Genomic DNA, 13,869 nt, shown 5'->3' on the forward strand with positions numbered 1-13,869 from the left:
AAATCACATAAAGGAGCTGAGTTTTCCATTCATTTTATGGTTGAGCAGTTTTAAGTGGACTTCTTCCCTGTGGGCCACAGCACAGGTGCTGGTTGTGTCAATTGTTTACAGAAGTTCAGAGCAGTGTGATGACTCGCAGAGAGACAGATTGGGCCCCTGAACTGTGCAACGCAAAAAGAGGTATACTGTAAGAAACTGTGAAAGAGGGACACCCTGACATGGGTAAATTAGATACAGAGAGGAAAACAGCAGGGGGTAAAGTGCTGGTTTTACTGCCCATGCTGCAGGTGCGAAAGCAGCTTTCTAACTGACCCCACCACTACCAGGCACACTCAGACACACACACACACACACAGGCACATTCATACACGCAGGAGAGCAGCCAGGCACCCACTCAAACTTAAACAAGCGCATTCATAAAAAGCCACACAGAAATGGCATGAACACACATTGCGTTTACGAGTTGAGTTCATATTATGTCATCCTCTCTTACTGCCACTCTGTTTGGTCAGGCAGCAAATTCATAAAATATTTGTCAATTGGATTATGCTAATGGGTAGTCAGGTCTATGTTCAAGAGGCAGAACAGTTAACCAATTCATATAAATATTTTCACCAACAGCACCATTTGAGTCTAATTATCCTTTCTGTTATGCCCTGGGCTAGACATGTAGATACAGGAAGACAAACATTTAGTTTGGAAAATAAGAGAAAAGCATTCAAAGTTTATACGTTTAACTTGTAGTGACTTTGTTTAACAGTGCATGGGAGAAATGAATAATGCCACTGGTTTTGTGGTTAGGAGGATTTATTGCTGTATATTTTCATACTTTATGGTTGAAACTCCCCTGTCTGTAATATTTTAAATTCTTTCTCATTTTGTTGAGTAATGACCTTACCAAGTATGTTTTTCCTGTAAAGCTTCTGTTTGTAGGCTTCACGGTGGCCATTTGGAGGTACTAGTACCATTACCGGCTTCCTCAGCTCTACTGAAACCCAATCTTTCAGAATGCTTTTCTTTCCTGCTTGTTCTTGCTTACCACATCCCTCTGTCTCTTTACCACCCTAGCCCCCTACCTTTAGTCCTTCTCCTCATAAAATGTATTTATTTCTTTCTTATTTTTTTTCCACTTGATTGACAAACTTTTTTTCTAGCTCTTGATATATAGCTCTTACACAATCTCTTCTCCTCTCATTAATCTCAGTTCCTTTAATCTATAAAAAAATTTAAAGTGCTATCTGGTAACAGTCATTATAATTCAAATCAATGTGTATGCTCTTCACTGTTTTTTGTTAAATAATGTCCTATATTTTGTAGTGTGAATGCATGTGTCTGTTCATGCAGAGAAGCCTGCATGTTTAAGTAAACATGCAAGGATATGTATTTGGGTCGTACTTGCTAAGTTTTTGATTAATCAGAAGAGAAGAATGGAGAGCCCTTCAGAGATTTTTTAATTCAGCCAGGATGTGTAACAGCTCTCTGGCATGGGGAGGAGTTAAAATGTTTTCTTATGGATATTTAGCTCCTTACATTATACATGACTTAGAAACATGTGTAGTGCAAGGAGAGAGGCAATAAATACCATGAAAGGACCTATTCTTGTTTATGGGCCCATGAGGGTTAGTGCTATAGACTTTCAGAGAAGGCAGAAGTTATAGTCTTCTACATTGTTACTGTACTTAAAATTTTGTATCTGGATATTGTGAATGCATGCCAGTAGAGGTACTACTGTATATCCTTCTATGAACATGTGTGTCTTTTTATGATTAGGTATCATTTTCTGTGGACTTTCTGTGCAGTTAAATGTGTTTGTCATGTGTTTGCTCATGTGCTTGTAGGTTACGTGCAGAGTCTGATCAGGCGTGTGGTGAACAACGTGAATATTGTGGTGAACAACCTAATCCTTAAGTATGTGGAAGATGACATTGTGCTGTCAGTCAACATTACCTCTGCAGAGTGCTACACTGTGGACGATATGTGGGATAGGGCCTTCATGGACATTACTGGTGAGCAATGGCTATTTACATTCCTTGGTAGTGGGATTAACTAGTAAATCCACTGAGACGAGAACCTATATACTACAGTAAGTGTTTAATTTTGTTGGTTCAAACTAAGGTCAGACAGACATATCAGACCCTATTAAATGTGGCCATTTGTTTAAATGTCTAATGTTGGGTGCCAGAGTAGTATCATATTTAGACTCTTTATAAACTGGACATTCTAATTGGAGCATTTGGATGTGCAGGGCGGAGTGCACTTTGTTACAGCTTTGTCATACAGGCCTGGCAAGTTAACGTGATCCCAGAACCTGTAGATGTTCACCAACAACAATAAACCTTTTAAATCCACCGAGCCAGTGGTTCTTCACTACAACAATACTGTTACTTAGTACAAACTGGGTTTCTCATGTTACTGCCAAAGAATTACAACTATTTTAAACTTAAACTACCTTAATAACTTAAAATATCAACAGAAGAGAATTATGCAGTGGTCACTTTCAGTCATTGTTATAACTGTGGAATTTCTTATTGAGGCCCATTCCAACATGTGAAGCAAGTAGTGGTTACAACATTGGTTACTGGCACTCTATGCAGAATTAAATAATTCTGGGAATGATGAGTCCTTTTTATCAGTATGTCAGGGTTGAGTCAGACAGTGACAGTGGAGAATCTAATGAAGTGTAATCCTTCAACACATAAATGTGCAAAAGGTAGGTACCCCTCTGTCTTTTATTTCTATATTTTTTTTGTTCAGAAACAAAAAACGCGAGAAAAGCATTAGGCAAGTACAACCTCAGATGAACAACAACCTATAACCTGTGCCATTGTTTATTTAACAAAAATGAAGCCAAAAAGGTAAAAAAACATGTGCTACCTTAATGCTTCCCTAGGATTTAAGAGGGGAAGTTACAGCCATGTCCTGCTAATCGTCAGCCCTTGATTAAATGGTCATCAGCAGGTGTGCAGACCTCTGTAAAAGCGGGCGTTTTGTGAGTTTGTCGTTCTGGAACATTCAGTTCAGTTATTCAGTGTCAACACACACCTGAATAAATGCCACGAAGCAAAGACATAACCAATGGTCTTCGAGAAGCAAATGTTACTACATGTCATTTTCGAAGAAGTGGATGTCCCAGCAGGTTAGACTGTGCTGTGCTCAAAAAAAACCCAAGAGCTACATATGAGACCCTACAGGCCCCAGTCAGCATGTTAATTAAAGTTCATGACAGCACAATTAGAAAAAGACTGAAAAAGTATGGTTTGTTTAGAAGAGTTGCCAGAAGTAAGCCACTTCTTTCTCAAAAGAACACACAAGCATGACTGAGGTTCACAAAACTGCATCTGAACAAACCACAAGACTTTTGGAACAATGTCCAGTGGACAGATGAGACCAGTGGATGGAGTTGTTTGACCTTTTTGACCAGCGTCTTGTTTTGAACTCCTCTATACCAAGATAATTTTTCTCTCATTGAAATCTGATATGTTTCCAAACTGTTCCTTTAATTTTTTTGAGCAGTGTACTAAGACCCACAAAAAAAGAGGGGCACTAAGTTTTGCATGACTGGACACACACACCACTTATACATCTCCTGTAAATGTCGCATTGATGATTGTGTGTTCTTTAATAATACCTCTCTGAATGTCCGCATGTTGCATTTATGTTAAGCATAATGGCTCAACCTCATCAATATGAAATGATTTACAATAACTTTGTTCTTCACCCTCTCTGTGCAGCTCCAGAGTTAGTCCTAAGGAAAGTGATCAACTTTGCAGACTGTACTGTGTGCTTGGACAAGCGAAATGCTAGTGGCAAAATTGAGTTTTACCAGGACCCGCTGCTGTACAAATGCTCTTTCAGAACACGGCTCCATTTTACCTATGACAACATTAATTCCAAAATCCCTTCTGTTATCAAGGTGAGCAGCTCCAAATCTTAGCAACATCTGCCATTATCTTCCCAAAGACAGAGAATGTGGTTTATACATTTTAATTTTAAGTAAAGTGCTGCTGTTAAAACATGTCATACATACTATTCATGAATAAGTTCAAATTTATCATAGCAGCAGTTGTTTTCTGTTTGCAAATTAATAACAAGATAATGACTAATTTCAGTCCAATGCTATAAGACATTGATATTCTACATATAAACTGAGAGATTTTACTTCTTATACAAAAAAAAAGATAATTCTGCAATAATAATGTACTGTAGTACCTTGATATTTAGATTATAGCTTTATAGGGCACTTGAATTTAAAATACTAAAGAGATTTGACTTTAATCAGCATCTCAATTAATTTAGATTTATCTGTCTGGAAATTCCATTTTGTTTCATTGTGGTATGTTAAAAAAACTGCCCCAGAGAAGAATATGACGACATTCCTTACCACTGACTCAGTGTTTGTTTAAGAACTAGTCAACCATGTGGATATAGAACACCCAATCCAGACAACTATCTCATGTTATGAAGCAACAGCTTTTGGATTACACTACTGATGTTGCGAATCAATCTTAAATTAGCTTAATTTCAAAATAATAGCAACAGTTTTGTTTAGAAAAAAAATACTACTCACTAGAGAATTATCACATAGCCATTCTTCTAATCATTGTCAGTGGAGCAGAGGAAGATGTTTGTTGAAAATCACAGATTAGAGTCTTGGCTGTCTTGTTTCATAATGTGGTAGAGATTTGTTTACGTAGTCAGAAGTAAACTATTTGTCATGGACAAAGTAACGTCTTAATTCTTTTGCTGACGCACCTTTAACTTGTAAAACCCCTGGTTAAAATAAGGAGTTTTTTATAAACATTTTAAGATACCAGTCAGAAAATTCACTCCCATTTATCTGTTTTCTCAAACAGCTATATTAAAAAGGAACTGAATGATTCCCATCTATGCCCAGTCACTAACAAGCTTTAGTGTAGTAATCTTCTTTAATTTTGTCCCTTTAACTGAACCACACAAGATTTTCAACTCATAGAAGTTGTATTTGTATTTGTATTTGCTAAGCAACTTCATCGATTCTTTGACTGTATTCTTGTGCATCCTCTCAACCATCACTTATACTTTCCTTTGCAATTTTCTCAGATCCAAACCATGGTCGAGAGCCTGAAGTTGTCCATTACTGATCAACAGCTACCCATGTTTATCCGCATTTTGCAACTGATAATTGCCCTCTACTATGGAGAGATCGGTGGTCACAAACAGGGTGATGGAGAAGAGGGCACTGGTCATGTCAGGGAGGCTGGATCTACTCTACCTGGTGAGTGAGGTCTTTTTGGAGCACAGTGACAAGACCTAATTGCATCTTTAAACTCTGGGTTGCTTCATTTTATTTGGAATGTTTACGGTAGATATACTAAATACCTGTTGGAAAGACAGAGGATGTTAAACCCACCAGCTCTAATGCTGAACTTTACAAAGATGGCAGTGGTTTAACTGGGAGGCTGGAGCAACTGAAGTTTCTTTGCGAGGCCAGTGACAATTCTTAATTTTTGTCAATGTTGGGTTGCTTTATATTATTTTAAAGATCCAAGCCATGTTTCTTTAAAGTTGCTTTCAGTAAAACCTCGCCCATGATTGTATTGGTTGCTTTAGCTTGCACATTAAAGTGCTGTGTAAACTATTCATCATCATATGAATCATCAAGCGTATTTTGTATTATACTGTACAAAGATGATCCAAATAAATACAAAAAGCTCAAGCTCAAGCTGCACTATGATTATGCAGAAGGACAATGATCTGAAACACACCAGCAAGCCCAACTCTGAATGAAACAAATGCAAACTTTGGACTAGTTAAAGTCTGTACTTAAATCCAATTGGGCTGCTGTGAAATAATCTTAAACAGGCTGGTAATCCTCGAAAACCCCACCACAAAAGAGTTGGTCAAAATTCAAAGTAAAAAAAAAGACCATTTTTACATAGAGACAGTTATGTAGGTTTGGACAGCTTTTTTCTCAAAATAGATGAATAAAAAAATAAAATGAACTGCTGTTCTTAATTTTAGTGCTGAGGGTCCTCCTTTGTGCTGGCAAGACTTTGCTTTGGATGTCTACTCATGCACAAAGGAAATAAATATTAAATATGTTATAGTCAATCAATGAGTGCAGTATTTGTGTTGGTTCATTTAGCAGTCATATTTTTCAGACAAAGTATAGGACAAAGTTCTGAAATGGTTATTCAGGCAACAGACCATGCAAACAGCTGTTCATTTTTCCTCAGTCAGCGTTTTTAAGTAATGATGCACATTGCCTTGTTCTGTTCAGGGACAATGTCTGTCCATGTGCTGCTGTTGTTCTTAAACGGGACATTTAACATCACTTTGACCATGGTGTGTGCTCATTCTGCTTTTTCCACAAACAAAAGCGTGCATGTAACTTGACACTGTTTTTTGTTTGGTCTTATCCACCCCATGAGGATAGAATCAGGAGAGATAAGGATGAATCAAACACAGGCTTATCTGTCTTTCAGATTTGAGCACTATAGGACATCACACTGTCTACATTGAGGAGCTGAACAAAATGCATGCATCCAGCTTCTCTTACAGTTCCCTCCAGTGTGGGGTCCCTTGCCAAATTGACCAAAATTGTTTTTTTGTTACCTGCTGTTCTTTTCTTTCCTCTTTCCACACACCCCAACCAGTCGAGACAGATAACCGCTCACCGTGGGCTGGGTTCTGCTGGAGGTTTCTTCTGTTAAAGGAAGTTTTGTTTCTCCACTGTCGTCTAGATCTTGCTCAAGTTGAATTATTGGGTTTTCTATATAATTCAGTATACAGTGACATTTTGTAAGGCCTGAAACCTTAAACACTGTAAAGTGACTTTTGTTGTCATTTGGTGCTATACAGATAAATTTGAATTTAAAGAGAAAAAGGTGAAGAAGGACAAGTGTGTGTGTTTGTGTGTGTGCTTGTGAGGATCAGCATGAATTTTTAACCTTTGGACTGAAAACATTTTCACAAAGTGAGCTCATTTAGCCAGTCCTCACAATAAGAACGGTAAAAATTAAAAACAGAGTAGATTAACATGGCTTAGGCATCAGAAGGGAGGTTGGGAATTAGTTATGTCTATGAGTGTCCGCACATTGCCATACAAATACATATTTAATTTTAGTGGGTTGCACTTGGTTTGAAAAAATGTTTGTCACATGATTCCTGGAACATGATTCTACTATTGTACATAGTACTCAATTACATTCCTTTTGATTCCTCATAGGCTTCTTGTGGTGGGTCTTTCCTGCGTATTCTGGCCCAGTTACCCGGTGTGTGTGTGTGTGTGTGTGTGTGTGTGTGTGTGTGTGTGAGATTGCTTTTTTTGACAGATTCTGTTGGAGTTATTTCATGATTCAGTTTGTATTCAGTCTGTGACATTTTAATAAACAGTGACTTTTAACTGTAAGTGGTGTATTGTGGAATATAAATTTTCCCTCATATGAGTGGGGGTGTTTTTATCAGTGCTTTTTTCATTGTTAATTAAGTGGAAAAGACCTTGCTATATATTTATATTCATACATGATTCACTGTGGCTACATGTTTCTTGTTTGACTCATTCACCTTTATATAAGCAAATTTGTCTTTAATAAAAAGCACTCGTACAGTAGGTGAATGCTAAGGCATACTTGAATGTCACAAATTGAAGCAACTATTCAGTCAGGATAAGTTGGCAAGATTTTCTGCTATCTGAAATTCAGTGTGAAATGCAAGTCTGTCAAACACTTAAATTTTAGCAGTTGATGTGTAACATGCTTAGATGGGACAGCTGGTCATGCCAGCAAAGTCTGTATAGTTTCGACAAGTATGAGAAGAATTGTGAACTGTGGCTGAAGTGTGGCTGTGTGTGTGTTTGTTTAAAGAGCATTTTCAGGGATAAGACTAGGTTTTAAGGTTAGCTTAGGGTGAGGCAGTTAGTTAGGGTTAGGGTAATGGACTAGGGAATGCATTATGTCTATGAGTGTCCTTACAAATATAGTAAGACAAACGTGTGTGTGTAGGACATTTAAGCCAGTCTATACAAGTTTAAAGAGCATTTTCAGGGATGAGACTAGGTTTCAGAGTTGGGTTAGGGTTCGATTAGGGTGAGGAAGTTAGTTGTGATAGTTAGGGTAGTGTACTAGTGAATACATTATATCTGTTAGTGTCCTCACAAGTATAGTAAGACAAACGTGTGTTTGTGTGGGTGTGTGTGTGGTGTGTGTAAATATTTGTATAGCATATATGTAAGCATGTGTAAGGAGTGTGTTTGCCCAATGTCATAGGTGTTTTTCCTTCAGTATGTGTGCCTGTAGGTAGGTTAAATGTGATGGTAATGTTAAGATGGTATTGATAGAGTGAAATTGTATGTACACTATTCTTTTAAACTAAGGTAATTATAACTGTGTGTATGTACCATTCTACACCTTAGGAATTAATTAACAAATTATCTGTGTTTAGAATAGATAAAAGGAGTGTGTGTGAGTTTCAGTTGTGACATATAGCATCTTATAATAACTGTATTTTTACATCCGTGGGACTGAATATCTATCAAGCTTAGCTTGAACATGCATGTATGCATACATGTCTAAATACGCATGCAGACTCAGCAGATGCATAAGATGACAAGCAGAGTAGCTTTTGCTCAGTGGCCAGCTAACCAGGTCACCTCTCCCTCTATAAACATGGAGGGACATCTGCTGGACTATGGGGGCACTGCCTTCTGTCCCCTTCTCTTTTCTCATGGTCCCTGTCACTCAGCTGTTCAATCACTTACACACCCATTTCCTTCCTTGCTTAGACATACACTGCTGCCTGGAGACTTTGGACCCATGGAAACTAAATCGTAACGCTGACGCATCACATTATATTGTGCTTCTGAGCTGTGCTTATGGACAGAAGCATGCTTATGTGGCACCACACTTATATTGTTATGTATTCATGAAAATTAGATTAATTTGGCCTCTCATAATGAAGCACAGAACAGTCTTGGTTATATTTTTCACCTGTGTGGTCATAAAGCTGCACTGCACAGCACAAGCCTTTATCAGTCTATTTTTCCACTTACTTTTTGGATAATACTTCAAAGCCCCCAAAAGCTGATCAATTTCTATCACTGTACTGGTAATTGTGCATTTATTTTGATTGCCTTGTAGGTCAGATGTCAAGCTGTGACGTGAAGTGAAAGAGCTTAACTTGATTAAACTGACACCTCAAAGACTGAATGGAGTGAAAACAAAAAGGGGGAAGAGTGAAGGAGATGGAATCTCTCAGATTTGGGCAGAGTGAGAGATGAAAAGCCAAAACCTGGGATTTCCAACTGCCAATTCATGAAGTGAAAATTTTAATTAAAGTATGTCATAATTTTCACTGTTTTAGCCTCTGGGATTCCTAAGCTGTGACCTCACGGGCAATATTGTTTTCACACAGAGGACGTGAAGCCGCAAGGAATGGGATTACACATTCTTATACATTGACATCAGTTTCCTCTCCCCTGACATGTATGGAAACAGACAGGATGGGATGAGCTCAGAAGTGGGGTTCAGGGACTGGTGGTTTGGGGAACCTGTGAATTGCCAATTGGTTCACTAAGAAACTAGAGAAGAATCATAGTAGATGAGTTTTACCACACTTCTGCTTGTCTTCTTACAAACATGAGGAGTAGGGCAGTTTGCTCACTTACATTGGTCATCCATGTCCTTACCTCGTCTCCTCCAGAGTATTTTCTACAGTGCCACAGTTGATTGACTCCATCTCCACCTCTAGTAAACTTAAGCTTAACTTGTGCTGATGGCTCATAGCTATCCGGCCTTCCTCATAGCCTCCATTTCAGTCAATTGGCTCAAAACTAATGTGTGACCCGACCCCTGATTGGATGCGTTTTTGTATGCAACCTTTGTTGTTGGGTTCCGCTCAGACAGCCCTGACCACAGTGATCCACTGGGCCAGTCAAGGCTTCCCTCTGTCAGGATGCTGGCTGACAGACTGTGCCCTCCGGCCTCTGGGAATGGACTTCCCCTCCACATGTAGAATTAATGCAGCAGTGAGTTCAAGCAGCACACAAATAATCACACACCTGCATGATGGAGCATTGGCAGCAACTACTGTGAAACTGCCTTGGTCTGTGCTGTTTTTGTGTGTTCAGTTGACAGCTGAAACAACTTGCTTGTATTAAACAACCCTGAAGGCATGGACAGATTAATTTAGTGTGTTGAATTGGGCACAACACACCCATTAGCAAAACTTGCTTCCTGTTTGACTAGTTTGTGTGTTCCATCTGAATTGGGGTTTGAATGTGAAATAGGTTTAAAACATATTTCTGTACAAATGTAACACATTTAGTGTTTGCACAAAACAGATGAACCTGTATATTGTTTTTATCTGTGTTCCCTTAGCTATTACAGATATGTAGTATATGAAGTTTTTGCATTTGGAAATGTGAACTGTACCTGACCTCATCAATATTTAAGATATAGTAATAATAATCTGCTTAGATTTGCATTATAACTAATTAAGACTTCTTTTTCTCTTTCAGGGCTGGATGTTGATATGGAAAACCAGGGAACTAGCCAGTACCCCAGCACAGATCTCTATATGCAGTCTGGGAGTTCAGATGAGGCAGACCAGGGCTGGGTTTCCTGGGCTTGGTCCTTTGTCCCAGCCATCGTGGGCACAGAGGAGAAAAGTGAGGATGACCTCTACCAGCAGAGAGAGACAGGAGGCACCCCCAACAGCCAACAACAACACACACATAAAGACCCAATTGTTTCCATAGGTTTCTACTGCACCAAAGCTTCTGTTACCTTCAAGGTAAGTTAGTGGGTTTTATAAAAATAAAACATCAAACGTCCTCTTGGAGCTGGAATATTTAGTAGAATGCATTCAGTGAATAACCAATAATGGCTCAAAAGGGTTATACTAGTTGGTTGCAATAAGTCAGGACATTCTGCAGATACAGTGCATCCAGAAAGTATTCACATATTCACATTGCTTAACTTTTTTCACATTTTGTTATGTTACAGTCTTATGCCAAAATAGATTGAATGTATTATTTTCCTCAAACTTCTACAAAAATACACCATAATATCAAAGTATCAAAGATGTTTGTTTCAAATATTTGCAAATTTATTAAAAATAAAAAAATGAAAATGAAAAAAATCACATGTAAATAAGCATTCACAGTCTTTGCTCAATACCTTGTTGAAGCACCTATAGTACCAGTTACAGCCCCAAGGCTTTTTGAGTAGTTTCTCCCATTCTTCTCTGCAGTACCTCTTGAGCTCCATCAGGTTGGATGGGGAGCGTTGGTGCACAGCCATTTTTAGATCTCTCCAGAGATGTGATATGTTTGTAGAATTCTGAGAAAAATAATGAATTCAATCCATTTTGGAATAAGGCGGTAACATAACAAAATGTGGAAAATGTTAAGCACTGTGAATATTTTCTGGATGCACTGTACATGGAATGACGACTACTCAGAATTGAATCACTAACCTTAACAATGCCTGCCAACCCAGAGTAAAATTCAAATATGTTTCCTCTCACTGTCAGATGAATGAGATGACATTATTTCGTCTGTGTGTGTGTGTGTGTGTGTGTGTGTGTGTGTGTGTGTGTGTGTGTGTGTGTGTGTGTGTGTGTGTGTGTGTGTGTGTGTGTGTGTTTGTATGGCTATTTTAACCTTGAGTGAGGACATTTTTACAAAGTTAGGGCATTTTAACTGGTCCTCACAATGAGAAGGATATTTAAAGTTTAAAAACTTAAACATTTAAAAATCGATACAGAGTAGATTAACATGCCCTACGTGATTTTAGGGTGCAAAGGAATGCATTATGTCAAGGGATGTCTACACAATGACTGCTATAAAAAAATGTGTGTGTGTGTGTAAGAAAGAGAGAGAGAGAGAGCAGTGAATGGGAAGTGTGTCTCAAGCTGAACAGACCTTGGTTATTTTCCAATAATGTTTAATTTGTTCCTGTATAGTTTTGAGTTTGAGTTATTTTAATCAATTAATTGCCTCTTTTTTGGAGTAATTGCAGACAGCTGAAAGTTTTTTGTAACATTCTCATCTCTTTCTGACAAGGAAGTTTTTGTTGTAGAGAATTTCATGTCTTTGAACAGCTATTGTGTGAACCTGAGTTTGACATGCATGGAATCAGGAGGTATTTTTATCCTTAATCTGTTTGATCAGAGTAATTGGCCGTATACTAATGACACACTACATAGTTTAGCACTGACTATTTGTTTCCCCTTTTCACCTTTGCACACCTGTCATTCTATCATTGCAAATCAAACTTCATGTCATATTTCTTTTTTTGGTATTTTATTTTATAAAAGAAATAGAAATGTTCAAGTCCTTAAAGTCCAACTTTTGTTTTACTTTACAATCATATCACTCACCATGTGGCCCTTCACTTTTTAAAGGACTGGACACAAAGATGATTTAACCCAACATTGACATCTAACATTGTATAATTTCCATTAAATATTTATATTTATGCTAGACTCTCACAGCCATTGAATGGGCTGAAGTACAATTAAGGAAAGGTAGCAGCTTTTTATATTAGTGGCCCTGTTAAGATCTGGTTTCTGTGCTATGCTGCTTTTTTGTCATGTCTGCTGTGTTGTTTCAGATTTAGGTCAGAAATCTGACACTAGTCTATTTTGGCCATTGCCAGGGTGGCCAAATTCTTATGGTATAAAAAATTGACCTCTATATGATTGGTAGCTATTTGGTGTCAGTGCCACTGTGCACTGGTGTTGTCAGCCTTCAGCATTCTTTCAGTCAGATAAGTTAACATTCTTTCTCACTGCTGCTTCCAGGAACATGCTGGCTGGGGTGGGGGTGGCCCACGCACGTGATTAAACCATCAGAATTGAATGAGGGGAAGGTAATAAGAGAGTAGTGAGGGTGAGAGAGTCTGCTCCATCACTTGGGATAATAAGGCACAGCTGCTTCTTGTGGTGCACCTGCTTCCTGTGTTAAAGTTGAGTGGGTTCGGGCCAGCACGGTGCTGCGCTACACCCACAATTTTTAGACTGACAGACCTCAAAAGCGTCACAGCTATGTACCCTTCTTACCCTATACCAGCTAGCTTTGACCACATACTCCTATACATGTACTCAGTTTATATCTACAGAATTAACACAGAGTAAACAGAATCAAAGAAACAAAAAAACTAAAATAATCAGTTAGCAATCAGTTTACCTGTCAGTTAGCAATCACATTTTCTTGCATTATCATTTTGCCAGTTGGTGTCTCAAAGGCTTTAGTCATGTTCTGATTGTCATCTCCAATAAAATCAGAGAAGGCCTCTCCTAAAATTAAAGACGAGTGGCTGTCATGTGGTTTCATGAATGTCTTTGGCCTGAGTCCAGATTTGGAATAGAAAATGACTAAAAAGTCCCAAGGCTGGCATCTAGCCTCTGATCTAAGAAAATGTCGTCTGTCCTATGTGGCTATGTTATTGTTTCTGGTTTTAAGCACTATTTTCTGGGGCCTCATTACGCTTCACATCCAAAGATTTGCTTTTGTTTTTTTTTTTTCTTGTTCAAATTATGCATCTGTTTCAGCAGTGAATTGCGGGTACACAGAAACACATCAAGATTTATACATCACCGTTGTTAGTCTTTTTTTTTTTTTTCTTTTTTTGGGTAATATCTATATTGCTGTAAAGCTTTGTCCTCTCCCATCATGTTGAGGTTGCAAACTCTGTTATACTTAACGCGTAAAGTAAAATCTTTATTTTAAAACTTATATAGTCTGATGTAATGATTTTAAATCCAAAATCAACTGTTACTTCTTAATTAACATTACCTTTACTGCAAAATTAAACTTTAAGGCTTTACTATTGCTTTGATGTATTCTTCCATATATATAAAACTTTGATGTTAAACTTGAGTGGCATT

General features: G+C 38.1%; 1 protein-coding gene across 1 annotated transcript in view; it reads left to right on the forward strand.

Annotated features, from left to right (window-relative positions):
- Nucleotides 1-13,869, forward strand: part of LOC113170474 (vacuolar protein sorting-associated protein 13B) — a 278,722-nt gene that overhangs the window by 20,555 nt on the left and 244,298 nt on the right. The window contains 4 exon segments of the mRNA XM_026372581.1: nucleotides 1,839-2,006; nucleotides 3,732-3,913; nucleotides 5,080-5,254; nucleotides 10,496-10,770. Coding sequence (XP_026228366.1) covers nucleotides 1,839-2,006; nucleotides 3,732-3,913; nucleotides 5,080-5,254; nucleotides 10,496-10,770 — 800 coding nt within the window.

The sequence above is a fragment of the Anabas testudineus genome, chromosome 16 (assembly GCF_900324465.2).
Source record: "Anabas testudineus chromosome 16, fAnaTes1.2, whole genome shotgun sequence".
NCBI classification, from domain to species: domain Eukaryota; kingdom Metazoa; phylum Chordata; class Actinopteri; order Anabantiformes; family Anabantidae; genus Anabas; species Anabas testudineus.